General features: G+C 55.1%; 18 protein-coding genes across 18 annotated transcripts; 11 read left to right on the top strand and 7 right to left on the bottom strand.

The window, feature by feature from the left end:
- Positions 1–75: 75 nt before the first annotated feature.
- KL911_002518 (uncharacterized protein) lies at positions 76–1,168 on the bottom strand (the record flags this gene model as incomplete). Its single annotated transcript, XM_043197596.1, has 2 exons — positions 76–105; positions 218–1,168. 2 exons carry the CDS (start codon positions 1,166–1,168, stop codon positions 76–78), a joined length of 981 nt encoding a protein of 326 aa, XP_043054798.1.
- A 93-nt stretch (positions 1,169–1,261) lies between these two features.
- KL911_002519 (uncharacterized protein) lies at positions 1,262–2,698 on the top strand (the record flags this gene model as incomplete). The annotated part of the gene is made up of 1 exon (XM_043197597.1): positions 1,262–2,698. One exon carries the CDS (start codon positions 1,262–1,264, stop codon positions 2,696–2,698), a length of 1,437 nt encoding a protein of 478 aa, XP_043054799.1.
- A 99-nt stretch (positions 2,699–2,797) lies between these two features.
- Positions 2,798–3,426, bottom strand: KL911_002520 (uncharacterized protein; the record flags this gene model as incomplete). The annotated part of the gene is made up of 2 exons (XM_043197599.1): positions 2,798–2,817; positions 2,886–3,426. 2 exons carry the CDS (start codon positions 3,424–3,426, stop codon positions 2,798–2,800), a joined length of 561 nt encoding a protein of 186 aa, XP_043054800.1.
- Positions 3,427–3,785: 359 nt separating this feature from the next.
- On the top strand, positions 3,786–4,388 carry KL911_002521 (uncharacterized protein; the record flags this gene model as incomplete). The annotated part of the gene is made up of 1 exon (XM_043197600.1): positions 3,786–4,388. One exon carries the CDS (start codon positions 3,786–3,788, stop codon positions 4,386–4,388), a length of 603 nt encoding a protein of 200 aa, XP_043054801.1.
- Positions 4,389–4,541: 153 nt separating this feature from the next.
- On the top strand, positions 4,542–5,031 carry KL911_002522 (uncharacterized protein; the record flags this gene model as incomplete). Its single annotated transcript, XM_043197601.1, has 2 exons — positions 4,542–4,592; positions 4,666–5,031. 2 exons carry the CDS (start codon positions 4,542–4,544, stop codon positions 5,029–5,031), a joined length of 417 nt encoding a protein of 138 aa, XP_043054802.1.
- A 29-nt stretch (positions 5,032–5,060) lies between these two features.
- On the bottom strand, positions 5,061–6,698 carry KL911_002523 (uncharacterized protein; the record flags this gene model as incomplete). Its single annotated transcript, XM_043197602.1, has 1 exon — positions 5,061–6,698. One exon carries the CDS (start codon positions 6,696–6,698, stop codon positions 5,061–5,063), a length of 1,638 nt encoding a protein of 545 aa, XP_043054803.1.
- A 108-nt stretch (positions 6,699–6,806) lies between these two features.
- KL911_002524 (uncharacterized protein) lies at positions 6,807–8,855 on the top strand (the record flags this gene model as incomplete). The annotated part of the gene is made up of 1 exon (XM_043197603.1): positions 6,807–8,855. One exon carries the CDS (start codon positions 6,807–6,809, stop codon positions 8,853–8,855), a length of 2,049 nt encoding a protein of 682 aa, XP_043054804.1.
- Positions 8,856–9,090: 235 nt separating this feature from the next.
- KL911_002525 (uncharacterized protein) lies at positions 9,091–9,489 on the bottom strand (the record flags this gene model as incomplete). Its single annotated transcript, XM_043197604.1, has 1 exon — positions 9,091–9,489. The coding sequence occupies one exon, from the start codon at positions 9,487–9,489 to the stop codon at positions 9,091–9,093; it is 399 nt and encodes a 132-aa protein (XP_043054805.1).
- Positions 9,490–10,032: 543 nt separating this feature from the next.
- On the top strand, positions 10,033–10,320 carry KL911_002526 (uncharacterized protein; the record flags this gene model as incomplete). The annotated part of the gene is made up of 1 exon (XM_043197605.1): positions 10,033–10,320. One exon carries the CDS (start codon positions 10,033–10,035, stop codon positions 10,318–10,320), a length of 288 nt encoding a protein of 95 aa, XP_043054806.1.
- A 13-nt stretch (positions 10,321–10,333) lies between these two features.
- KL911_002527 (uncharacterized protein) lies at positions 10,334–11,131 on the bottom strand (the record flags this gene model as incomplete). The annotated part of the gene is made up of 1 exon (XM_043197606.1): positions 10,334–11,131. The coding sequence occupies one exon, from the start codon at positions 11,129–11,131 to the stop codon at positions 10,334–10,336; it is 798 nt and encodes a 265-aa protein (XP_043054807.1).
- Positions 11,132–11,424: 293 nt separating this feature from the next.
- KL911_002528 (uncharacterized protein) lies at positions 11,425–12,639 on the top strand (the record flags this gene model as incomplete). The annotated part of the gene is made up of 1 exon (XM_043197607.1): positions 11,425–12,639. One exon carries the CDS (start codon positions 11,425–11,427, stop codon positions 12,637–12,639), a length of 1,215 nt encoding a protein of 404 aa, XP_043054808.1.
- Positions 12,640–13,015: 376 nt separating this feature from the next.
- On the top strand, positions 13,016–13,972 carry KL911_002529 (uncharacterized protein; the record flags this gene model as incomplete). The annotated part of the gene is made up of 1 exon (XM_043197608.1): positions 13,016–13,972. One exon carries the CDS (start codon positions 13,016–13,018, stop codon positions 13,970–13,972), a length of 957 nt encoding a protein of 318 aa, XP_043054809.1.
- Positions 13,973–14,467: 495 nt separating this feature from the next.
- Positions 14,468–15,337, top strand: KL911_002530 (uncharacterized protein; the record flags this gene model as incomplete). The annotated part of the gene is made up of 1 exon (XM_043197610.1): positions 14,468–15,337. One exon carries the CDS (start codon positions 14,468–14,470, stop codon positions 15,335–15,337), a length of 870 nt encoding a protein of 289 aa, XP_043054810.1.
- A 131-nt stretch (positions 15,338–15,468) lies between these two features.
- Positions 15,469–17,629, top strand: KL911_002531 (uncharacterized protein; the record flags this gene model as incomplete). Its single annotated transcript, XM_043197611.1, has 2 exons — positions 15,469–15,710; positions 15,805–17,629. The coding sequence occupies 2 exons, from the start codon at positions 15,469–15,471 to the stop codon at positions 17,627–17,629; spliced, it is 2,067 nt and encodes a 688-aa protein (XP_043054811.1).
- A 7-nt stretch (positions 17,630–17,636) lies between these two features.
- On the bottom strand, positions 17,637–18,617 carry KL911_002532 (uncharacterized protein; the record flags this gene model as incomplete). Its single annotated transcript, XM_043197612.1, has 1 exon — positions 17,637–18,617. One exon carries the CDS (start codon positions 18,615–18,617, stop codon positions 17,637–17,639), a length of 981 nt encoding a protein of 326 aa, XP_043054812.1.
- A 65-nt stretch (positions 18,618–18,682) lies between these two features.
- On the top strand, positions 18,683–20,656 carry KL911_002533 (uncharacterized protein; the record flags this gene model as incomplete). Its single annotated transcript, XM_043197613.1, has 1 exon — positions 18,683–20,656. One exon carries the CDS (start codon positions 18,683–18,685, stop codon positions 20,654–20,656), a length of 1,974 nt encoding a protein of 657 aa, XP_043054813.1.
- Positions 20,657–20,678: 22 nt separating this feature from the next.
- KL911_002534 (uncharacterized protein) lies at positions 20,679–23,027 on the bottom strand (the record flags this gene model as incomplete). Its single annotated transcript, XM_043197614.1, has 1 exon — positions 20,679–23,027. One exon carries the CDS (start codon positions 23,025–23,027, stop codon positions 20,679–20,681), a length of 2,349 nt encoding a protein of 782 aa, XP_043054814.1.
- A 183-nt stretch (positions 23,028–23,210) lies between these two features.
- KL911_002535 (uncharacterized protein) lies at positions 23,211–26,114 on the top strand (the record flags this gene model as incomplete). The annotated part of the gene is made up of 1 exon (XM_043197615.1): positions 23,211–26,114. One exon carries the CDS (start codon positions 23,211–23,213, stop codon positions 26,112–26,114), a length of 2,904 nt encoding a protein of 967 aa, XP_043054815.1.
- Between the last annotated feature and the right edge of the window lie 61 nt (positions 26,115–26,175).

Consider the following 26,175-nt stretch of genomic DNA (forward strand, 5'->3'; position numbering starts at 1 on the left):
TGCTATTGGATCTTGACTCTTCTTCTATTTCTTTGAGCAGAGAATGTTCAATTGGAGAGCTCGGAGGTGTGATCTTCATAGAAGTGAACTCTTCGTCGAAATTCTCTGCCAGCTCGGGATTCGTCACGACGGGCACTATTGGAGGTGGCTGTTCTGCATCATTTTGGTCTATAACATGCTGCCAGTTAATATACCGGAAGAATCTATGGGATCGAACTTTATTATCGAACTCAATGTCGCAATTGAGTCTCTTTTGCGGGTTCTTGTTGAGAAGCTTGATGAGCAGGTCTCTGGCGTCCTGCGAAAGGTAAAATGGATACTTGACTTTTTGAGTCAGGATCTTGTCCATGATTTTCTTGTTGTTGTTACCGGTGAATGGCGGTGACCCTGTCAGTAGGTCGAACGTGACTGCTCCCAGAGACCACCAGTCACATTGGCTGTCGTAACGTTCGCCTTGGATAACTTCAGGGGCGATGTACTGAGCGGTACCAAAGAGTGAACTACTTTCGGTAGACACTTTGCTGAGACCAAAATCTGTTAGGACCAAGTGTCCGCGTCGGTTGAGCATGCAATTTTCTGGCTTGAGATCACGATAAATCACGCCCGTATGCAGATGTAAATGCCTAAGAGCAAGGATTATCTCGGCTACGTAAAAGCACGCGATTTTCTCAGACAAGATCCTTTCCTGCGACAGGTGATGAAACAACTCCCCACCTTCTAGATACTCTAGAATGAGGTACAGTTTGTCAAAATCCTGAAGGGCGTAGAACAATTTGACCACATTTGGGTGTCTGACACGCTCTAGGATGGTTCTCTCTGTCAGCGTTCTTTCGTAATTTTTTGCGTTCACAATCATGGAAGCCTTGCGGAGCTGCTTTTGTGCGTACAATTTGCCTGAACTTTTGTCCTTGACCAATATGACTTTACCGTAGCTACCTTTGCCCAGAACTTTGATTGGCTGGAAATCTGTCACCTTCTTTTTGCGTTTTCCTGCTTGATAAGGCAAGTCGATGGGCACTTCATAGGACTTGGCGAGCCGGCTTCCAACCCCGTCAGACGAGGCAAACTCGCCAACTTTGGGCATCTCTGGCTCATCAGCTTCTTCCAAGTCTAGCTTTTCGATTTTTGACGCGAGCTGCTCATCGTCAAACTCGAATAACTGTGTCATCAAACACCCAGTATAAGTCGAAATATTTATTCTTATATAATCAAATATATGCAAAAAAACTCCAAAAAAAAAAATAATCGGGGAGCTGTAAGTATGCCATACAATGAGGTGACTCCGCGCACGACGCTCAGAAAGAACTACAAGGATCCAGCCACCTGGCCTGAAGCGCTGCATGGATTTATATCTGCCTCTTTCAAAAAAGCGTCGGAACTAAAGCTCACTCCCGACAAGAAGAAACAGTTTCAGGCGGAGCTTAAAGAACTAATCAACATGGCCATAGATCAGGGGAAAATCGAGACAAATCTTTGGGAAAGCCAGACTTTGCCTTCTCTAGGGGGATCCCAAAAATTGGATCTTTACTCCAATCAGGTGGAGGAGGCGCGGAAACACAAAGTATATAAGGAGCCAGTTCAGGCTCCAGTAAAACAGACGATCAAGAACAAAAATGTTTTCGATGAGCCGGACGGACAGCCTAGTTTTTCAGCGCTCCCTCCTCTCAAAAAAATGAAGAAGACTCAAAGAACCACCGAGAACGCAATGACTTCGCAGCAGCGCAAAGAGCTTCGAAGCCAGCGATTTGAGAGAGAGCTCAGCACCCCGTCTCCTGACCCTATTTCCGCCCCTGTGTACACGAACCCCAACACTCCACTTGTAGGAACATGCAAGGAGCTGGAGAAACGGTACTTAAGACTAACATCGCAGCCCAACCCAGCAACCGTCAGACCACTTCCAATACTGAAAAAGACGCTTCAACTTTTGATCGATAAGTATCTCCAGAACGCTAGTTACAATTACCTGTGTGACCAGTTCAAATCCATGAGACAGGATCTGACTGTGCAGCATATAAAAAACGCATTTACGGTAAAGGTTTATGAGTTCCACTGCAAAATAGCGATCCAGTTCCAGGACCTGGGAGAGTTCAACCAATGTCAGTCGCAGCTCAAGCTGCTGTATGTCCAGCTTGGAACTCCTTCAGCGGAGTTCTACTCATACCGCGTTCTCTACTACATCCTGACAAACAACTACAACGAGGCATTTGAGCTCAAGTCTCAGCTCCTGGACGCTAACCTTAGATTTGACGAGTACCTTGACACAGCATATAAACTCTTGGAGTACACAGTGACCAACGACTACAACCAATTTTTCCGTATAGTGAAACTCCTGCAGGAGAAACACGAGGAAGAGCTAAAGACACTGCAACCTGTCTCCCATCTAAACGTACTAACAGACAAGAACGCGCTGAAGCTAAATCACACGGCCTGGTTTTTTTTCCTGCAGCTGCTACAGCCAATCATCTCGAAAGTGCGTATCAATTCACTCGCAACAATCAGCAAATCGTACCGCAAATTGGCTGTCGCTGTGGTGCAACAGCTGCTCAATTTTTCCGAATCCGAGATGAGCGAGTATCTTGCACAAACAAAACTGGACCAGTTTGTAGACCAGGGAATGCTGGACTGTGTCCAGTGCCGACCAACGGTAGAGCAGCTCAAGAGCCAGAATAGAAAAATAGACATCAAGGGACAGGTCTAGCCGAGATCTGGACCAAGCGCGATCATTGCAAAGTTCATGCTGTTGTCCTCGTCCGCAAGAGACATGTACCGCTGCACGCGTTGCAGAACTAGCTGCGAGCTAATGGCATCCGACTCTGGCTCGGCTTGTCCCAGATCGACGGGGCCGTTTCTGCGACCGTCCAACTCGTAAAAGTGACCGTCCGTACCTTTTGTAAAGCATATAAAGTGTAAGTTAACGTCCTCCTCCGAGCTTGGCGCTTCTGTCTGGCCCTGTTTGCTGTATGTCTCGTAGAGCGACAGAGAGAGCTCTTTGACGAGCTTGGATTTCTCGTCGTGATTGTTTGAGTTGTTCACGTTCGGCAGCTGTCTCACGTTGTGAATAAATGTCTCGACTGGCGAATCTTGCACTAAAAGCCCTTCGGGCAAATTGCAAAGGGCATGAAGCAGGCCGTACAGACCGCAACCATTTCTAAGGAGCTGTTTGAACCAGATGATCTCCTCAAACTTATCGTCCTTCTCTTGGTCTCTGGCTTTTTCCTCTTCCCCTTTGAGGCTTTCATACTGTTCTGTCACAGGAAACAGGAGAATCAACGCGTAGACAGGTCTCGGAAGAAAAGACACCAGGTCGGGATCTGTGAGAGAATAGACATCGAAAAACGAAAGAAGTGGCGAAAGGCCGAGCTTGCGACCGAATTGAGTAAAGATTTCGGGATTTGACTCCAAGGGAATAACAGAGTCTTGGGACATGGCAAATGTGAATAAATTTAAATTCAATTTAGATAGATAATTCTTCATTTGGGAGATGAGGAGTCACTTGACTCTCGACGGTTTTTGACATGCAAGGAGCCAGGTAGAGTCTTTATAGCCAGCCGTGCGAAACTGAGATTAACTAGAACTACACTCATATGTAAATAGACCTACTTTTCAGTACAACCCACAGAGCGTTGTCGGATCGTACAGGTAGACAGGTACTCTTTGGCCTGCTGGTTATACCACTGAGTGGGGGGGACAGTAGATGCCGGCCAGCAGGCAAGATCAAGGGCGAGGTGGCTGCTTTTCGTCACAACGGCATGCGAATGTATTTTACGCCCAATTTTATTTTTTTCATGGATATAGTAATACCGGAAGGTGAGTATGAAGGGGAGTTGTTTGAAAATCACCGTGGACACGCCGTCTTTGAGGCCGTGAGCGAGCTGAGACGTCTGGGGTACGGGTTCAACGACATTCTCAAACAATCTGGGTGCGATCGAGCTTTTCTGGAAGGCCTCTTCCAGACAATGAAGATACCGCTACAGGAGCGTCGCCAGACAAAGCCGTTCCACACAAGCGAGTGGATAGACCAGCTGGTATTAGAGGTGAGCGAGGACGAGGAGCCTGAGGAGGCAGGGCCAGCCAGCTTGAGGGAAAAGCAAGATGAGATCCACCGGATGAGAGAGTATATCCGAGAGCTGGAAAGCCGGCGAGCGTCGCGGCCTGTGCCCAAAGACCCGAAAGTGGTCGAAATGGAGGCGCTTCGGAGAAGACTGAACTCTGCGAACAGGACTGCGCTCGCCCTGAATGAAACGATCCGGAAGCTGGACTTCCAACTGAAGCTGAAGAAAACCGACCTGGACAAGACCTTGAAAGAGATCGAGGAACTTGAGGATCGGATCGAAGCACTTCGAGCTTCGCCCCAGCCGCGTGAGCCTAGCGAAGTACTCGAGCTTTAGTATCTTGAAAATGCATAGACCCTTATTCTATTCACCCCCGCACCGACCTGAACGCTCGGATTCAGGCCTCCGAAAAAAAACAACTGGCGGGCAGTGTAGTGAAAATGAGGAGGAGTCGAAAATTTCGAAACCTCGGACCGAATACTGTTTACTATGGCCTCGGCATTCAGAAGATTTCTCAATAGCGAGACGGGACCTAAGACGGTCCATTTTTGGGTACGTAGAACCGGCTGCGCGGCGTTACTAACACTCCCCAGGCTCCTGTCATGAAAGTAAGTGGATACGCGGAAGCGAGACCTTTGTGATTCTCGCTTTTCCGATCGCGTTACTAACAACACAGTGGAGTTTGGTTTTTGCAGGCGCCAACGAAATGGTGAGGCCTGTCGAAAAAATATCGGGAAGCCAGCAGCTTGCGCTGTTGGCCACCGGCGCCATCTGGACGAGATGGTCGTTTCTGATTCGCCCACGAAATATGCTGCTGGCATCGGTTAATTTCCTGCTTGCTACGGTCGCCGGATACCAGGTGGTCCGGCTCTATAACTGGAGAAGGACACTGGGCGACTCACCGCTGGATTCCGTGAAGTACATCGTCAACGGAGCGCCAGAGACCAGCAGCACTACACCGGAGAAGACAGAAGCTTAGCGTGATAGATTCCCGTGTCAAGAGCATATTTACCTTCTACCAGCGTCCATGAACGATTCCTGCTTTAGCAGGCCTGTCAATTCGTCCAGGATGTGGCTGTTCTGGGAGTTGAACACCTTGAGTCGCGTGATCAGATCGTCCCTGGCGATATTGGTGTCGACAGGTTCTGGTTGCTCGTTTTCCTCCTCATTGTCTTCGTCCTCGCGCGGCACCAGGCCTTTGTAATCGTTGAATGGAAAGCTGGTCCTGGCCACTATCGCTTGCACTTTGTCAGCGTCAAAGTTTTTTCCCTTATCAATACATTCCAGCTTGTATTTTATAACTCCGCGGATTCGACACACCGTTACCCAATCGAGCCAGCCCGTCGCTTCCAGACACTGGTCCTGGATCTGGGCCTCTCTCAGGATCTTCCTGACGTCCTCGTCGGCCATGTCGCCAATCTGGAACGAAACGGCACACGTAGGGTTCACTCCGTCGTAGAATAGCTGTTTGGGCACTTTTCCTATACCGAGCTGGCTGATTTCGGAGTTGGGGTCGTCAAACTCGGCCGCGTGGCTGGCCAGCGTCGGCGGCACCACGAGCGGTTCCTCGCCCGCCTCCACCATTCGCTCCATCTCTGTCATCGTGAACGATTTGCTGCTCATTCTGAATGCCTCCACCTGGTAATCAACAGCTTCTTTATGCAGCGTCGGATCGTAACCCAGCTTGATGTACGACTGTCGCCAAGGGCCCTTCTTGGTGGTGAACGCCACGTACGGCAGCGCAAACCTCAATTGAGGCCGTAGCCGCGACGGTAGCATCCAGCTGATATGTCTTCGGAGCCAAATTGGCTTCATGTCAAATAGTTTTTTTAGGATTTCGATGCAACGCAGCAGATTGAAGGCTGGAGAGTCCGGCACAAGCCGCTCCAGGCCGCGTTCCTTCAGGCTCTCGACCTCCTGGACGCACTTGTCGAGCTCTTTTTGGAGCGCTGGGTTGTACGAGGTTGGCACTTTTTCTCCCCAGTCCACAAAAATAGTATGCAGCTTGACACTGTCACGGGTCAGCTCTCCGTTCTCGTCAATTAGGAGGTTGCCGACATATCTGTAGTTGTAGGGAATGTCCACGCGCGCGTACCTGACCAGCGGCGGCAGGTCCAGATCTTTGTTCTCGAACTTGGACGGCACCTGATGGTCTTTTTCGATGTAGTCCGCAAACTGCTTGATTTTCTCGAGATCGGCTTTGCCGACAGAGCCCAGAAACTGGTTTGTGAATGGCGAGTTCTTGGGCACAGTCTGGAAATCGGCGAGCTGGCGGAATTTGTAGGTTTTGTTGAGAATGCCCTCCACGCTAGAGCCGTACGCGATGTTATTTTCCTCGCATTCCTTCAGAGCTGCCTGCACGTTGTAGTTGTGCTTCTGAAGCACCTTCTTGGGAATGCTGAGCCGCATCAGCATGTTCTCGGTGGTGTCGCACTTCTCGGACGAAACAGGATGCGAATACACATCGTCAGGGCGCAGTTTAAGCTCGAGTCTCATTTCTGGCTCAATAAAACACTGCGCAATCTTCTCTGGCCCACCCACCATGCCAATCGCCTTTGCAACGTTCCTCACATTTAGCGGGTACTCAATGGAAAGATAGCTGGGGACGTTGAGTTCGTATCGCGGCGCGAGCTCGTTGAAAGGCATAGCACGACAACCGGTTTATTTATCTGATTATTTATTTCCTTCACCGCCTCCTGCGCCACAAGAAGCACAAAAATTCTGAAGGCAAGTGTAAAAATAATCAACAGAAACATGTCGACCGAGATAAGGCGCTCTTCACGAAAGACCAAGGGAGTGAATTCCCGACTTCAGGATCTTGACAAGATAAGCGAACCTACGCCCCCTTCAAAGAAACGGACAGCGAGCTCGAAGGCCAATGGGCAGAAAAAGAGGCAGCGTAAAAAGGCAGTGAAGGTGCCTGAAAAAGAAGAGGTGCGCTGTCTTCCGTGCGGGTCCCACGATCTCAATTACGACGAGGACGAGGATGAGCACGGCGTGATGATTCAATGCGACAAGTGCGAGACGTGGCAGCACGCAAAGTGCATGCTCGGAACAGATAGCGAGGAGAGTATACCGGATGATTACGTTTGCAACCTGTGCGACCCAGAAAACCCCAAATACAAGGATTTGGAGCTTGCATTGAGCCCAGATGATTACTATAAGGAGCGGTTCCCTGACAGAGTTGACGAGACTTACGACCAGGAGGAGGAAGATTTCGAAGACGCGGGTGCTGTGTACGGCGAGAGCGACGAGGAGTACAACGGGAACGGGGAGAAAGATGAGGACGACGATGCGGACGAAGAAGAAGAAGGCGATGATGCAGACGAGCCGGACGAGCCGGACGAGCCAGGAGAGCTTGACGAGCCGGAAGAAACGGTCAGGAAGCCCGTGCGGAAACCGCAAAAGGTGGTTCGCAAGAAGGTGGACAGAAATAAAACGAGACAGTCTGTGGTGAGCCAGTTTGCAAAGAAGCTGAAAGACCACATTCCGGACGACCACAAATTGCTGGAAGAAATGGACGTGAGCAGTGCAGCGGAGGAGATTGCCAGCGGGCTGGAGAACGCGCTGTTTGAAGCGTTCCCGCCTCCAAACAAGCGTTCCGAATCGATGTCGCCAGGGTATCTTAACAAATCCAGAACGTTACTTTTCAATCTTGACAAGTCCAACCTGAGTGACAAAGTGCTGTCTGGCCAGTACACATACGAGCAGATTGTGCATTTGACTCCCGAGGAAATGATGCGGGACGATTACAAGGAGTTTGCCGACGCGGTGAGGAAGCAGAGTATCAACCAGTCGGTGATTACAAACACTCTGGAGAAAGTCAAGATCAAGAGGACGCACAAGGGCGAAGAGATTGTGGAGGAGGACTACCAGTTTGACGATATCGACTCGAGAACGGCTGACGAGTCCCGTCTGAACGAGATCGAAAAGTTGCAGGAGGAGAAACGACTACAAGATGAAGAAAAAGAGGCAAGTGCGTCGCCTCCTCCTACGGCCAATCTGAATGCCAACATCATGACGACAATGGCGAACGACTATGACGATGAAGAGCAAGAGCAAGATCAGACTGGAGACGGACCAGAGGAAACTCTCGACAACGACGAGGATTTCGACAAGATTCTGAACGGCACAAAGGACGTGGTTCCCACGCCGCCGGAATCGCAAGCAGTCGTCAACGACGACGAGGACGACTACGATCCAGCACGCAACTTTGACGTTGACGAGACTCTCTGGAACGGTATACTGAGTTTTGCTCCCGTCGCCGACGTGCAGACGACTATCAAATTTCACGCTGCCTCGACATATGATAGCACCGAGGACAAAGTTGCCAAGGCGCGCAGAATCGTGAGCGACTTTGTCGCTCGCCACAACCGACTTGACATCGAGGGACGGCTGGACGCTCAGAAAGCGGTTGGCTACCTTTGGGAAATCATAAATACTAGAGACTTGTATTTAGTGGAACTAGTTCCATTTGAATCTCCACACCTCTCGGAATTCGAGAACCAGCAGACACAGACACAGTTCAGAAAACTATGGGAGTATTTCAACTCGCGCAACAAATACGGAGTCATTGCTTACAAGCCCGCATACATCAAGGACAGCTACCTGGTTGCAATGGACACTACAAGACAAGAGCAGGAGGGGTTGCCAAAATACTTCAGCCACTTCAACATGACCAGTCTCCACGGCGCCCGCGAGCGTCTGTTTGCCGTGTTTGTGGCGAAAAAAGATCTCTCGGCGGCACCGTCAGGCGCAGCCACAGCCAACCTGGACCAGATCCTGAGCGGACTGGCCGCCTGATCACGTGACGTGCGAGCCATTGGAAGATAGGTTGTGCTCCAGCGGCCCTGCCGTTCCTACAACCGCTGTACAGCCAAACTGCGTGCCTGGATACGCGCGCACTTTGTCCATACTGTAAACTACCCTGTATACTCAATACCAATTGCTTCAGTTATTTAATTAATGAAACCGTTGTACATCAAAGCCTTCCAAAGTTTCCAGGCTAGCTTGTTTCTATTTCGACATATATGCTGGCTTAGGCCTTGGCAATAGCCTTTTTGACAGCGTAGTTTCTCTGTTTCTTCAACACCAAGACTTGGAATCTTTCGAAGTCTGTAAGTTGCGATCTTCTTTCTCTCTGGGCGATCTTCTTAGCCCACGAGGTCTTGGCCCATTTGGCGTCGATGTCTGCAGCAGCCCACTTCTTGGAGACAGTGGCGGTTCTTGCGCCTCTTGGAAGGCCTTCGAGGACCAATGGGGTCAGAACGGTCTTGCCGAGGGAGATGGATTGTCTTTGGATAGCTGGACCGTCGATCAGAACTCTCTTTTGGTCGATGATCTCAACGATGGTGGCGAGCTTGTTGTTCACGAGAACGACTCTGCCGACTTGGACGAGTCTCCAGTTGGAAGCCTTGACGCTGGTTTCAGTAGACATCGTAAGGTATACTATGTGAATGTTAAAATTGTTTTCAAATTTTTCAAAAACTTTGCAGAGCGAGGTGTGCGGAGGGAGCGCCTGGGACGCTGCAGCGAATTTGGCGGCCAGTTTTGAGAATCACTGTGCGGTGTGAGGAGTGGTCTGGTGGGAAGCCCTTGTAGAGATCACGTGCGTCCTGGGTAAATTGTGCAAGGCCTTCGGATTCTGAGCATGTATTTTCTCAACCGTATTCTCCACACGGTGCTCGCGCCAGTGGGCGCCCGGCAGACTCCACAAACGGTAAGTGCAACTGTGATGACCGATAATTTGCGTTTGAGAAATAGACGTCCCGGAACACGCCTAGTTCCGTCAAGGGAGTCTATATACCATGCGACAACTTTCTTAACTGAGATTGTGCTAACACTTAGGCATGTGATTGGCCGTTCCTGTGCTGGGCATTTCGTTTGGACAGAGCATAAGATCAATCGAGATCCATCTGTTTATTCTATATAAGTGTAGGTGTCCATCTTACTTAAGCAGACTGATTTTTTAAGCAATAACATGTCCCGTGCTGCTGGTATCGAGCAGGAAAACGAGTCCCAATTCAACCTCCTGGCCAGCAAAATCTCTACGTTCAAGAATGTGGCCAACGATATCAACAACTACGCTCAGGAGGACTCCACCACGCTGTCCAACGTGTCCAACGCCATGAACGCACTGTTGGAGAACGTGAAGGCAACGTCGTCGAAGCTGGGCCGCGTGGTTGCCAGCAAACCGCACACGTTCCGCATGGTGGTGGCTGGGGTGTTGGGCTTTTTCATAATCTACACGTTACTGAAATTTATATGACTAACACGCTATTTCAGTGTCTTCCCCCAACAACGTCCTGGCCTAGTTTATAGTTTCCAATGGCGTCTCCCCACCTGACTTTGGACCGGTTAATCGGCAGCTGTCTTCTCAGGTTCTTGAAGAGGTCCTCGTTGAGGTTGGCGAACTTGCTGAACACAGCGGTCTCGAAAGCAGTCTCGGCCGTGGCTATGGTGTCCACGACGGAGGAGCCGACCTGCTCGCTGACCTTGGTTCCTGAGTTCAGAACCACGTTTCCGTCCTCGTAGTAGTGGATCTTGACGCTGATTTCTCCGGTCAGCTGTTTGGTGCTCGAGTTGTACTGGTAGAACGATTGCCATCTTCCGTTGTAGAAGTTTGCGTCGTTCAGGTTTTCATCCACAATCACGAAATATAGGACTGCCGGGTCGCTCTCGTCCGCAACCACAAGCGACTTGTAGAACGTCGGATAGTATTTGGCGCAGTACTCGGCGAGTTCCTTGTTGTAGCTGGCGACCTCGTCGGAAACTGGGGTCTGTCCGGCTTCGACATCTATCACCTTGAGCGCGTCGAAATCGTAGTCAAAAGTGACGTTGAGTGCCGGGTCGTAGAATTTGATGCCCTTCTTGTTGTATTTCGAAACCAGCGCAAAGTCGTTGTCGTTTATCTTGACGAGCTTGAAGTCCTTGTTGAGATGGAACTGTTCCAGGTTCTCAGCAATGATCCTGCGCGAGTCTTCCTTGTTCAGCAGGATTTTGATGTCATTGATGACGTTCAGATTGTTGCCCGGAGGCGCGTCGTCGATCATCGACGCCACGATAGACTGCAAAGACATGCCGATTACTTTTTTGATGTGCTATCATATTTATACGGGACATCCGTGCACCAGGGAACCAACCGAGACGGTAACGGCAGAGCCGCTGCTGCGCTCGGGAAGGCAAGCGCGCAGGCCCACATCCTTCGTTGAGCGTCGGCGGAGAGAGCCGTCTGCAGCACAGCCCGCCGACCAATAATTCAGTCAACCTCAGACCAGATATGTGTGCGCGCCAGATTCTTTCTTTTATGTCGCAGCTACTTCTTCAGCTCCCGTTCGAGCTGCAGCAGGCTGTTCTGGAATACGCGGGATCCATGGTCCTGGTCCAGCTGCTCAGCCACCCGACGTTGCACGGTCCCGCGTTCCAGGCGCTCAGAAAGGGGATCGTGCTGACTCCCCAGGAGACCAAGCGATCCGACATGGGCAAAGTGGACATGTCGATTTTGAGCGGGTCCTCGGACTATGCGCGGCTGAAACGGTACATCAAGGCCAACAGAGTGAGTCTCATGTATGTGGAAATATACTGGAAGCTGGACCTGTCGAAAATTGAGTTTGTCTTGGAAAACACTGCAGGAATCAAAATCGGGTGCTCGTATCTGGAGGAGCTGTTCGTTTTCCGCAACGGCAAGTATTTGGACAAGGTGCGGTCGCTGAAGGGGCTCATACTGTGTTTCGGGCTGTCCAAGCTCAACACAAGCAGAGACGTTCTGACGCGACTGACGCACCTGTCAGAAATCGATATCTGCACGAGCTCCACAATGTACCACTCCAAAGAGTACGAGAGAATCCTGGAAACCATCATTTGCCTCAACCCGAGCATCGAAACCGTCAAGCTGCGCATCGACACGCTGATTTCCACGCCTCTGCCGGCGTATCTGCAAACGGTCAGCAAAATGAAAATTAAAAAGCACATTAGTATAAATATGAAGGACCGGTCACTGCTCGGAGCAGCCAGCGAGCGCTCGGGCGCGACGATTTTCAACAGCATTTTCTCGGCCATCAGGACTATCGGCCTCGACAGCATATATGAGCTGGACCTGTCGCTGAAAGAAGAGCTCGACGCCTCGCACCCAGACTTGTCCTGGCTGGACAAAATGCACAGCCTGAAAAGCTTATCGATCAAGGTGGTCGGAGATAAAGCGCAGAGCTGCGACTATGTGATAGGGCTGCAGAGCAGATATTTGACCTCGCTCGCGATCAGCGGGGTGCTGCTCACGCAGAGCGGCATAGGGTTCGGCAGGCTGGAGAACCTGAAAGCCCTGACATTTTCAAATTGCACATTTTCCACCACAGCCTCAGATCTTCTCAACACCGGCTTACCTAAGCACCTAGAGAACTTGTGCCTGACCAACTGCAAGCTGGACTGGCACGCGGTGACGTTTCCCGCACAGCTTGGCAGGGTGTGCATTCTGAACTCGAGGCTGATCGAGTTCTCGACGGCGGTTCGCTCTCGCTTCAACATAGTGCCATTGCTCTCGGAATTTATCAAAATCTACCACCTCGACCGGGAGTGGACGGAACGAGCATAGTGTGGGCATCCAATACATAGAGAATAATAGCCTATCTAGCTTTGGGTAAGAGTGGCACACCTGTTCAAGCAGATGTACATTTCCGTTTTAGGATAACACGAGTAGTGGAGAATAACTCTCTCAAGAAGGCTCAGCAGATAAGCACAGGGAGCATGGGAGGGTAATTGCAAGGGTAATTAGCAGACGGACACGACCTGGTGGAAATTCGGCAGAAACAATAGGCCGAGACAATAGCTGGCATTGTCTTCTCGTCCAATGAATTTCATGTAAAGGCTCCATTGATTGTTTGACAATCGGTTATATTAATCTGCCTTTGTGGTGACAGTATATCAGCATTCCGATAAGCCTTCCTTCCAAAAAGTTATCCAGGAACTTTATGGACCAACCTTCGTCTTTCGCAATGGCCAACATCTACAGCTATCGTTCTGAACTGGACAATCGCCAGGGCAGCTCGGAATACCGCCATTTCGAACCCTTCTTATCCTCATCCCACGAGCTCATAGACCCTATCCAGTACGAGCTCATGCCAGAGCTGGTCTCTGATGTCAGGATCCCCCAGCCGGACTTTTCCACTGAGCTGCAGGACACACAGCTGTCGATGGAGTCGCCGGTCTCGTCGTCGTCGTCATCATCGGTGTTTGACGGCCCGCACTTCCCCAATTTCACGTTCACGGAGATGGACGACTACACGTTTGGCGGGTACCAGCAGCCTGCCAAACCACAGGACATTGAGCGCGTGTTCCACACGCACACGCAGTACGACAATGTCGAGACTATAAATACTGTGGAGCTGACCAAGCCCTTCGCCACACCGAAATACGCCAGCAGCTCGCCTGTTCTCAAATCGCAGAAGGACGAGGACCTGGTCGAGACAATCGAGACCCGCGAGACCGGCGAGCTACAGGCTCAGTCGCCAAAAAGCCTTTCGCTGGACTACGACGACCGCAAAAAGGATAATAAATACAAGAAGATCAGCGACTCGAGGCTGTCGCTGTCGCAGCTGTCGCACGTCCTGCAGCTCCCTAACGATATCCAGGAGACTGCGAAGCGGGAGAAGCAGATTCTGAACATTTTCAAAAAGGACCTTAATTTCCCGTTGGGAGAAAAAACATGGATCAGGGACACCCCTGCGGAGGAGAGACAGGCGCTGATCGAGAGGCTGTGGAAGCTGGTGGAGATGAAGTACCAGTACGGCTACTCGAAGGAAACCCTGGCCATAGTGATCAGAAGAGCAAGCTACTACCTCATGCAGGGAAGGCTGAGAAGAGAACGGAGGCTGGAGAAAAAAAAGCACGGCGAGCTGCCTTGGAAACGCAAGTCCAAGAGCTACTGAGGATCCCGGTTTACATTGTTTGTTAAGTCGTATTTGTTTTTTCTGAGCTAATCTGGTGAATTCCATCCAATTGCAGACAACTGTAGAAGATATTTTATTTCCTATAATAGCCGGTTTTCTCTTTTGGAGAACAGCATTGTTGGCCGAACAATCTACGGCATGAATCGAAGATGGAGAAAAAAAAACACAATGCGCTGACAGAAATGTCATATATTTGTAGAGCCCCGCTGCCGCAAGGGTCTAGGCCTGGCCCAGAAAAGCCGATCGCGAGACAAAACTTTCTAGACCGACCCATATTTTCCTCCCGCATCGGGCCGTCCGCTCTAATGCGCAAACTTGTCCCTTTTAATATTTGGCGGTGACACAGTCAACATGTGAGAAACTTTTCCATCGAGAGCAACGAAGTCCACTGGTCTATAAAAGCACAACGTTTCCGGTAGCGCAGCCATTTATGTCATTTCACATATAACGCCCTCATTAGTACCGTTCCTTTCGATGAGCACACAAGGGGAGAACCACACACCACTGAGTCTTAGACGGTACACGTCGAGCCCCTCCAACAAGCGAATAAAGCTGCCCAAGCTCGAGATCGACTCGGTCCACATCCATGATCTCGAAGATCAGTTCCGACACTCGAGTCTCAGACAGAACGCCGACCTTTTTCTCGAGTCGCCCTCCGACATATCGACCTCCGCCAACTCTCCTTTGAGAACCCCGCCGGACGACCACTTCACGTACGCCGCAAACAACATTCACGATTGCCTTCTACGACGCGACTCCACCCCGTCCATCAGCTTCGGCAGCCTGTGGTCTTCGGAACTCGGCCCGCAGAGATCGCTCACCACGCTTTCGTCGCCCGGAAGCAACCGCTATAGACATTCCGAGCCCAACCCGAACGAAAAGAAGCCGAGGGTCTCCGAGGAGCTGCTCACGCCGACGTGCGACGCAGCGCCCCACGAATACAAGTTCTCGCAGGACCAAGTCAAACGCCTCATCAGGGAGATCCATGGCGTCAAGTACGTGCACGAGGATCTGCCCATCCCTACATCGATCAGAGAGGAAGACGAGGCCATCAACGTTCTGGGCCAGCTCTCGGTCGCCAAGGCCAAGGGCCTCAACCAGATGAAGATCATACAGTGGTACTGTTGCCAGTGCGGCAAGAGCTACGGCGATCTAGACCATTTTGTCGTGGAACGCAGCCAGCTGGAAAACGCGGGCCCCAACGTGTCTGACGACGAGTACTGGAATTCCATAGCCGACGAGCTGCTGTCGAAGACCATCAACCGGTTTGACTGCAATCGCTGCAATCACATGATGTGTCCCTACTGCATAAAGGCTCGACTCAGCGACTTGCTGAACAAGTGATGCTACCTCGAGTTTCGCGAGCAACTTTAATTTTTTTCGCCCAGGCCCAGCTTAGGGGTGTGTACGACACACTGGTTTATTTCACCATACCTCTAATACTTATTTTTAATATATTATACCCTAGAGAAAAAATGGGGGGGTTTGATGACGACGACTTGCACGACTACGAGAACGAGGACTTGGGATTTGACGAGGACGCGCTGAACGACGACGAATACGACCAGCTGTACGACGCTCTTCCCAAGCTCAAGGCCCTCGCGAAGAACTACCAAGTCGACGAAAAGTCGTTGAAAGAAATCCTCTGGAGCAATTACTTCAGCGTAGACGACTCTTTCAAGGAGGTGAAACAGAACTACAAGCGTGAGTATGACGAGTACGTGTGGGTGGTCCCTACGGGTGGGCCCAATTGGATTCTAACAGTCAGAACGGCCAATGTCGAAGCTGGAGCTGCTGGCACAGCAACGTAGAGAGCGCACGGGCCTGCGCGGGCTCAGGAGCGAGGGCAACGCGGGCTTGTCTGGTCTTCTTGGGAAGGTCAAGGACACGCCGAAACGGGAGAGACTGAGAAGGCCCCGGCCGGCTGACGACAAACAGGAGGGGCAGACTGCCACTCCACAAGCGGACGTACAGGGCGCTCGAGAAACGCAGAAACCGGACGAGACCGAGCCCATCTGCTTGCTTCCGCCCCTTCCCGCCACCACAGCGTTCAACATACTAACCACCACTCCCGCCAGCCTGGTTTCGCTCCTTTTTGTGCGCCCCACAGAGCCTCCGACTCCGCTGCCCGCGGTCAGTCTTTATACTAACTCCGATCTAGCGAAGAAAGCCGCTGTGAATTTCGAGAAGCCGGGCCCGGACGACCACAAAGTAGAGACTATCACAGAGAAGGTGGCTAAGGTCAAGATAAAAGAGCCCAAGCCGGTGGCATCCAAGCCAAAGCAGAAAATCAACATCGACGCCGAGCTGGCGAAGAAAAACAGCAAGCCAAACCTGTCTTTCGTCGTGATCGGCCACGTCGACTCCGGCAAGTCTACCTTGATCGGCCGGCTGCTGTACGACCTGGGCATTGTCGACTCCAAAACGCTGCACAAGCTCACTAAGGAGAGCGACGCGATGGGCAAGTCGTCGTTCTCGCTCGCGTGGATCATGGACCAGACGCAGGAGGAGCGGTCCAGAGGCGTCACCGTCGACATTTGCCAGACGCAGATCGAGACGCCAACGCAGAAGTTCACCATTATCGACTCTCCCGGCCATAAAGACTACGTTCCGCAGATGATCAACGGCGTGAGCCAGGCCGACCTGGCGGTGATGAACATCGACGCAAACTCGTTCGAGAGCGGGTTCAGCAACCAGGGCCAGACCAAAGAGCATCTGACCATTGCCAAAAGCCTCGGCATCGAGCGGTGTGTGGTGACGATCAACAAGCTGGACGTTGTGCAGTGGTCGCAGACGGTGTACGACGCCATCTGCGACCAGATACGGCAGTTTCTAGTCGACGAGCTAGCGTACGACGCAGCGAACCTGGTTTTCGTGCCGACGTCTGGTTTCCTCGGCGACAACGTTGTCAAGCCAAGCAAGAAGCTGCCCTGGTACACGGGTCCTACGCTGATGCAAGCGTTGGAGCAGGAAAACAGAGCAATCAGCCACGTTGTGGACAGGAGCTCGCCCTTTGTCATGGTGATCAGCGACATCCAAGAGTCCAGCAAGAGCGACGAGCTGGTGGTCAGCGGACGTATCAACTCGGGCATCATCCAGCCCGGCGAGAGCGTGAGCATTTCTCCGAGCCTGGAGGTGGCCGTGGTGGACTCGATCTCGATCACGGCGTCGAGCGTCGGGTCGTCGGTGACCAAGCACGATCTGCAGAAACTGGCGCAGGAAGGCGAGTTTGTGGAGCTGAGGCTGAAGAAGCTGGCGTCGCGGGAAAATATAAAAGCCGGCGACGTGGTGACTCTGTCGTCGAACGCTCTGCAACCGGTGAAAAAGTTCAAGTGCGAGCTGAACCTTTTCAACATCGAGCGGCCGCTTCTCGTGGGCACGCCCTTTGTGCTGTTCAAAAACGGGATCTCCGTGCCGTCGCGGCTGAGCGAGATCGAGTCGATTGTGGCGAAGGACGGCAGGAGCAGGAAGCGGCGCCATCTCAGCTCGAACAGCACGGCCGTGGTGGTGGTGGAGCTGCTCGAGCGAGAGCTGCCGCTGGTGACGATCGCACAGGACCCCAAGCTGGGTCGCGTGGTCATCCGGAAAGACGGACGGAGCGTCGGCGCGGGGAAAATCCTCGAGCTGGTGGCATGATATTCCGTCACAGTATATAATCTATAGCCAGCAGCAGGAAGCTGAGAATTAGGATCAGGTAGCTGAGGTTCTGGCCCGACCGTTTCGCTCGCTCGTTGGCCTTGACCAGCTGTGTGTTGCCCATCTTGAGGTTGGCCACGGTGTCGTCCTGGTGCGAGCTCAGGACAGAAATGGCGTCGTTCTGCAGGTGCAGCTGGAGGTTGATCTCGTTGACGACCGAGGATATCTCGAGCATCGACTGCTCTATCTGGCTGACGCTCTCGATCTGCGCGTTCTTCATCTCGAGCAGAATCGACTCGTTCTCCTGCGACAGCTGCTGCAGCTGCTGCTGGTCCAGGCCGGCGGCGAGCTCGCCGTACTCGCTGGAAATCGCCTTTTCGGCAGCCTCGTGCTCCACCGGCTCGTACGACTCCCGCTGCAGGTACGTGCTCGCGCTGAGCGTTGACCTCGCGAGCTCCTTTTTCCGCTCCATGCGCCGGCTGTTGATGGAAACAAAATGCGCAGAGATCTTGGTCAGCCGCAACCCAAGCGACTTGAGGATGTTGCTGCGCATCTCGATGACTGTGTTGTTCGCGATCGTGACGCTCTGGCCGTACTCGCCCATCGTGAGCAGGTTCCGGCCAAGCTGCTCGACGGCGTTGCTGGATTCGAGCTGTCTGTCGAGCAGCTCGGCGTACGTTCGCAGGCTCTCGAGTTTTTTGTTCAGTATGCCCAGCTGCACTTTGAAATTCGTGTCGATCTCGTCCTTGTCGGCCTCAGACAGCTTCTTCGAGTGGCTCAGCAGGTAGTCCGTCTGGATCTCCTTGATAAACGAGCCCAGCTGGAGCATCATGGTGTTGAGCTTGATCGAGTCCTGGACAAACGTGTTCCCCGCCGTGAGCTGGCTCTGCCGCCGCGGCTCTCTGCCGGCCGGCTGCGGATCGGGCAGCCGCAGCTCCTGCTCGTAGATCGCGACACACTTGTGGAAAAAAGGAGTGTGGTCAAACATGCAAAATAAATGCAATTACACCTTGCTCCACAAGTGGCAAACCGATATTTTTTATTTATTTATTCATGAACCATTTCGAAGAGGAAAACGTCTGGAACGACGACGCCGCGCCGGGCGCGGGCCAGGGCGTGAGCGTGCTGTTCAACCCGGACGATAACCCGTACGCCAGTGAGTTTGGCGGCGCGGACATGGACGAGGTCGACTTCCGCGCAGAGTCCAACATCTACAGCGAGCTCACCGATACGATGCGGTCGGTCCACATCGGCAAAGAGGAGCACGTAGAGGCCGCGGAGCGGCCAGAGAGTGCAGGTGAACCACAGCCAGCGCAGGAGCGTGCTGAGGATGCAATTGACGAGACACAGCAGGCGCAGCAGATAGAGCAGGCCAAGCAGAAGAACAAGCAGCTGCTGTCGTCATTGGTGGCCGGCGAGGAGGAAAACAGTACGTGGGCGCAGTCAATTCTCTCGGACACGCCGAATGCTGACGAGCGGCTGTTCACGGCGGGCAACGAGGGGCCGCTGGACGCCGTTTTGGACTTCAGTGCTCCTAAGTCGCCGCCAAAAATCAGCGACGACCAGCCAAGGCCAGAACCGGTGACCTCGCCAAACAAGAAAACCAGGGTGTTGCGGCCGCGCAGGGCGCGCCGAAAGAGCGCGGATACCGCCAGTGCGTCCGATCCGCTGTCTGGCAAGACGGAGGAGCCGCAGACAGAGTCTGTGGAGTCGAGGAAGGAGAATCTGATTGCGGCGGTGGACAAGCCGCTGTTCGATATCAAAAGAGGTGCTGGTCCTGTGAAGCCCTCGCTCAAGACGCCTGCAACGCCGGAGCCGGCAGAGCATTTCGAGATCATTGTTGGCGACCCGGTCAAGGTCGGCGAGCTCACGAACGCGCACATAGTGTACTCGATCACGACGAAAACCAAATCGACTCTTCTCAAGAGCGAGACAACAACGGTGACGCGGCGATACAGGGATTTTCTCTGGCTGTACAACCAGCTGATGAACAACCACCCGGGCTACATCGTTCCTCCGCCGCCCGAGAAGCAGGCGTACGGCCGTTTCGACGAGAAGTTTATTGAGAACAGACGGCTTGCGCTGGAGAAAATGCTCAACAAGATCGCACGTGTGCCCGTCTTCCAGAAAGACTACGATTTCATTGTGTTTCTGCAGAGCGAGCGGTTTGCGGCCGAGTCCAAGGAGCGGGAGTTCATTTACTACCACGGCGGCAGCGGTAGCGACGACCAGTCGATCGGCGCGGGCGACGACGGCGCGAACGACTTCTCGGCCTCGTCGATCATCAACACGGCGACGGGCGGGTCGAACGGCGGGTTTTTGAGCTCGCTGATCAGCATCAGCACGCCGAAGTACGTGGAGAACGACCAGTTCATCATCGAGAAGCAGAACTACGTCGAGAGCCTGGACCAGCAGCTGCGGTCGCTGTCTAGAACGCTGGACCTGATTGTCGAGAAGCGCGAGGACGTGATCGCGTCGATGAACGAGCTGATCGTGATAATCCAGGAGCTGACCGATCTGGAGATCAACGCCGAGCTGAGCGAGCTGTTTGCAAACTACGAGGAGCTGCAGTCGAAGGTGAAGGAGCTGCTGGAGCGGACAAACCTGCAGCAGATCCTGACACTTGGAGCGACGATCGACGAGTATATCCGGACGATCGGGTCGATCCGCAACTGCTTCGAGATGCGGTTCAAGCTGTGCACCAACATTGTGAACCTGCAGAGCCAGCACTCGAAAAAGCAGAAGAACCTGATCAAGTTCAAGTCCAAGAACCACAACCAGCTCGACAAGATCAAGAAGTACGAGGACGAGCTGACCAGCATGGAGAACACGATCGCGCGGCAGGAGGAGTTCAAGGCCGAGTTCAACAGGAATTTCAAGCGCGAGCTCGACAAGTTCGAGTTCGAGAAGGTCGACGAGTTCCGAAGCACCATCGAGATCTACTGGGAGGGCCTGATCGAGAGCCAGAAAGAGCTCATCGAGCTGTGGGAGTCGTTCTACGACAAGTGCAATTTCCAGGATGAATAATATTAAATATAATACACATGCATCAGGCCAGCAGGACCTCCCAGTCCCACTCTTTCATGACGGTGCTCCAGTGCGACCAGCTGCCGACGCGCTCGTCGTCGTCGTCGGGCGGGCCGTCGCCGCCGTGGACAGCCTCGTTGATCTTGCGGCTCAGGCTCACAAACGAGTCGTCGTCGTCGTCGGTGCCGTCGCTGCGCGACTGCTGCGCCTGCGCTCTTTTGCGCCGCACAATGTCTTTGCGCGTCCACACCTCCTTCACCACCTCCAATGCCCGGTCGATGCTGCCCAGCCACATCTTGGAGCTCAGCAGCTCCCAGCGGGCCTTGACCCACTCGCGCTCCTCGCCGGGCTCTGCCTCGCACGACGCCACGAGCAGCGGGAAAATATGGGTCACGCACGTGCGCGACGAGGTCGGAATCGACGCCAGCAGCATCATCACCTTCTTGGCCAGGTTGTGCGACGATTTCGACGGGATCTCGGGCACCGCCTGGTGTAGATACAGCAGCGTCGAGTACCGGTACGCCTCGGCCGTCGCGACGGTCGACGCCATGTCGAACAGCGGGTCCTCCACCTGGTAGTTGCGCAGCGCCGGCGGCCGCCAGCGCTCCAGCTCCTGCTTCAGCTGCACAGCCTGTGTAATGATGCTTAATGAATTGCGCGACTCCTTGCGGACTCTCTGCACCAGCGACGCCACGTTGCCGATCACGGGGAACAGCTTCTGCATCACGCCGAGCAGCGGGTCGATGTCCTGCGTCGAGTGCGCGTGCGACGCCTCGAACCGCGAAACGAGCGAGTTGAAATCGGTGGCTCTTTTCTTGCCCGGCGGCTCGGCGTCCTCCTCGTCGTCGCCGTCGCCCGTCGCCGTCATGCGCGCCAGCACGTCGAAGTACATCCACGTGTTGAACAGGAACTTGAGGTCGCTCTTCTGCGGCGCCTGCTGCGCGCCCAAGAGCCGCGTGATCATCGTCCGTGCTCCGCGCAGGTGCCCGATCCCCGTGGTCACGTGCCGGTCCCAGGCCTCGCTCATGGCGAGCGCGAGACACGCGGCGAGCGCCACGTCGGGCGGGATGGTCTTGTCGCTGAGGCCGTGCACGAGCTCGACAATGGCGTTTTTCATGTGCGTCATGCCCTGCGATCGCAGCTGCTGGTCGCCGCGCGCGAGATGGAAGCACGCCATGGCGCTCACCGCGTTGCACACGACGGGGTACTCCTGCGTCATGGGCAGGAACAAGGTGCGCCACGGGTTCTCGGACGGCCCGTTTTTGATCGACATGATGGCGCTGGTGTACGTTTCGTATGCGCCGAGGATTTTGAACGTTTTGTCATTTATTTCAATGGCCCGCGGGATGGAGCTGGGCGAGCTTTTGGTGAGGATGTGGTGCGGCGCCAGCGCCGAGCGGTCGTCGGGGCTGGAGGGCTCCGAGCGGTCGGGACACGTGAACGCGCTCACGATGTTGGAGAAGACGGGCGATGCCGGTGTGCGCGCGTCGTCCAACGAGGTTAGCGGCGACATGGGTGCCAGCGGCGACATGGGTGCCAGCGGCGAGTTTCCCGTGCGGAACACCGTGCTGTATGTCGGGCTGGCCATCAGCTGCTGGTACTCCTCCATCGCGGCCGGGTTCTTCTCCAGCTGGGCTAGCAGCTTGGGCGAGTCGAGCCGGCCTTCGGGCGTGGTGACGCTGTTGAGCAGGTCGTAGAGCACGTTGCCCGGCACGAAGCGCGATTCCTTGGGAAGCGCGTCGTGGTAGAGACTCAGCGAGAGCCCCGGGTCGCTGAACGCGGGACTGGCGGCCAGCAGCGGCGAGTTGCTGAGCGGGGCGTCAGACAGCACGTTCTCCTCCTCGCGTTTGACGGCCGGCCGGTCCTCGCGTTTCTCCGGTGTGCCCGCAGACTGCACGGACGGCGTTCTGGCCGCAAGGTCGGTCAAAGTGGACGCGATCGACGACGCCAGGTCCGGGTTGCGGCCGCTCGCCATCAGAGCGTTGGCTATGGCGATTTCCTGGGTGGATTTCCCCGTCATCGACAGCGTGGCAGCCTCGAGCGCCTTCTGGATCACCTCGGACGGCAGCTGGGGGATAGCGGCGGCGTCCTGCTCAGCGACGGGAGCCGGCTCGTTGGCAGGCTTGGTGTCCGCCAGGTCGTCGGAGGACTCCGAGCTCTTGCGCGAGGCGCGCGACGATGTCTCGAACGGCGCCGTCTGGGTAAACCCCTTCCACTTGAAGCGGGTCTGGTACCCACCACAGACGATCTTGCGGCGAACACAGTTGGCGCACGCAGGCTTCTCCTCGCCGCACTTGAGCCGCTTCTTCTTGCACGTGATGCAGCCGTTTCTGGACTTGTGTCGTTTGGCCTTTTCAGTGTTGGACGACATTGTGTGGAAACACAAGACAAGACCCAAATAGTTTGCCGATATTCAACAATCGACAGCCTGTAGAAATGTCATAGATTACTGATAAGGGCCGCTTTCTGAAAGCGGAAATGATTTCCAGCGCGCGAGCTCGGACAAGACGTTCGGGCTGTGCAGAGAAAAAAATATACGTGAAAAATTATTTCAATGAAGTCTGTGCACCAGGTCGGGCCCGTGTGTGCCCTGACCGTTTTCGTGGACAGGTACCTGTTTGCCGGCGAGGGCCCGAACTTGGCGGTGTACGAGATAGCCACGGGCGAGCAGATTGCGTGCCGGGCGGTCTTTTCCCGCAACAAGATCCATGGAATCAGCGTTTCTGGCCCCGATCTGCGCTCGGCGCGACTCTGCGTCTGGGGCGGCCGGTCGCTTGCGCTATTTGCGTGGCCGCAGCTGTTCGAGGGGGAAATCGACCAGCTCGCGGTTGGCGACTGGATCAAGGACGCGCAGTTCTCGCTGGACGGCGCCGTCGTGTACTGTCTGCACGCGCACAACGTCGTGGTTGCCGTCGACGTGGCCGGGAAACGGCTCCTGGAGACGCGCAACTGCGGCGAGAAAAGCATACTGTACTCGGGGCGTCTCCGAGTGCTGTCCGACAGGGTGCTGGTGTGCGCAGGGACCGTCATGGACGGCATTCTTGTGTGGAGCTACGACGACTGCGCCGTGGTGCACCGGCTGCACGGCCACACGGGCTCGATATTCGGGCTGTGCACGAGCGACGACGGACGCTGGCTGGTCAGCTGCTCGGACGACCGGTCGATCAGGGTGTGGGATTTGGGCTCGGGCGAGCAGGTGGCTACGGGCTGGGGCCACGGTTCCAGGATTTGGTGGCTGCGAATTTACGCCGAGACAGAGCGCGGGTTTAGTGTGCTGAGCGGCTCTGAGGACCTGACGTGCCGCACGTGGCGGTTTGAGCAGGGCCACTCGTCGCTGGAGCCGGTCGACGTGTTTGAGACACACACTGGCCGCAACGTCTGGAGTGGCGCAGTCTGCGACGCTCTGGGGCTGGGGTTCAGTGGCGGTGCAGACGGCGCGATCACAGCGAGCGACCTGGCCGAGACGCAGCGCGAGGGGGCCGTGAGCGCGGCATGGACGCTGGCGCAGATCGCAGAGCAGGCAGGCGCGGCGTTTGCGCGCGACGAGATCGTCAAGGAGTACTACGACACGGGCACTGAGCTGGTAGCTGCTACGAGCCGCGGGAAGGTGTTGCGGCTGCGGAACGGCTTGTGGGAGCTTGTTCTGGAGGATGCGCGGTTCGAGAGGTTTTCGCTGGTGCGCGGCTTTGACACCGGCGTTGTGCTTATTGCGAACAAGACGGGCGATCTGCTGGTTTTGGGGAGCGGTGGCATGGCAGAAGCGAAAATAAAGTTTGAGCGCGGCGTGCTGGGCAACGTGCTGACAGCGACGAGAAACGGCCGGCAGTTTGCTCTGGCCGAGAGCGTGCTGGAAGAGCCGCTGGTGCTGCTGGAAATCGCGGGAACGGCTGTTGTTTCGGAGCGCCGACTAAGCAAGCCGGCGGGGAAGTTTGCGATGAGCGCGTTCGACGTGGACGTGGCGTCGGGCGCGGTGGTTGTGGGGTCGCGGTTCGCGACGTTGGCCGTTTTCCCGCGAGACGAGCGCTCGGCAGAGCCCCGTGTCTGGCGCAACTTCCTCAAAGGTGACACCGTCTCGAGCGTCGAGATTCTGGAGTCGCCGTTGCTGCAGGCGCTCGTGGTGATGAAGGACCGCGAGTACGGCGTGGTGCGGTGCGCGGGGCAGCTCGAACTGCTGCAGACAAACCGGCTCCAGCGCGGGTTCCTCGAAGGAGGCTATTTCGAGCACGGCGACCTGGTGCTGTACGGGTTCCGCTCCGACACGTTTTTCGTGTGGAACGAGACGAAGCAGCTGGAGCTGCTGCGCGAGGCGTGCGGAGGGCCCCATCGCCAGTGGAGTTTCCGCCACGGCGGCGGCGGTGGCCACCGGCTGTTCTACACGCGAAGCTCGAGCGTGCATTTCCGGCAAACCGGCGCCCGCGTTGCGCCGGAAACTCTGCGCACCGGGTTGCACGGGCGCGAAATCCGGTCCGTGGCCGCGTGCAAGACCAGCACGGGACATCTGCTCGTGTCCGGCTCTGAGGACACCACGGTGCGGGTGTCGCGCCTCGCCGCCGACGGCGCCGTCGTCCCGCTCTGGTGCGAGCGCCAGCACGGCTCCGGGCTCCAGGCCGTCCACTTTGTCAACAGCGACTACTTTGTCAGCTCCTCGGCCCGCGAAGAGGTGTATCTGTGGAAACTGAGCGACGAGAAGTACGTGCGGCTGCACCGCACGATCCGGCCGCGCAGCAGCAACCCGGAGACCAGGGTCATGGACTTCGACGCCGTCGAGGTGCGCCAGCACGGCCGCGTCGCCGGCTTTCTGCTGGCTGCCGTGTACTCGGACTCGAGCGTGCGGCTGTGGTACTACAGCTACGAGCTGAACACGTTCCGGCTGGTGGTGGAGGACGTCTACGCGAGCTGCTGCGTGCTGCGGGTGCGGATGGTGGTGCTGGACGCGATCTACGTGGTTTTGGCGGCCACCAACGGGCACCTAGCCGTGTACAGGGCGGGCGACGGCGGCGGCGTGCTGGGCGTCTGTGGCGGTGCTGTCGAGCTTGTGGCGGTGCCAGACCACGCAGAGAATCCGCCGCGGCTGGAGCAGCTGCTGATCAACCAGCAGATCCACCAGTCGTCGGTCAAGGCGTTCGACCTGGCCGTCGACGGCCACACGGCGCTCGTCGTTACCGGCGGCGACGACAACGGCATGGCGGTGTCGACGCTCGACTTTGCGGCCGTCGAGCTGGCCAGCACGTACGTCGCCGGCACCGCCTCGTCGACGATCACGGACGTGGTGCTGTGCGGGCGCAGCCGCGTGCTGACCACGTCCGTGGACCAGGTGGTGCGCGTGTGGCGCGTGCCGCAGCTCGAGCTCGAGACAGAGCGGTACACCACGGTCGCCGACACGGGGTGTGCGTGCGTGGCTGGCGGGCTCGTCGTGGTCGGCGGAGCCGGGCTCGAGGTCTTCCAGATAGACATGTAGCAAGTTATATTAGTATGAACAGTAGAAAAGGACAGTCACGACTGTCTCTGCTTGTGTTTCG

The sequence above is a fragment of the Ogataea haglerorum genome (genome assembly GCF_019207285.1).
Source record: "Ogataea haglerorum isolate 81-453-3 chromosome Unknown 81-453-3_NODE_6_length_583072_cov_95.821986, whole genome shotgun sequence".
NCBI classification, from domain to species: domain Eukaryota; kingdom Fungi; phylum Ascomycota; class Pichiomycetes; order Pichiales; family Pichiaceae; genus Ogataea; species Ogataea haglerorum.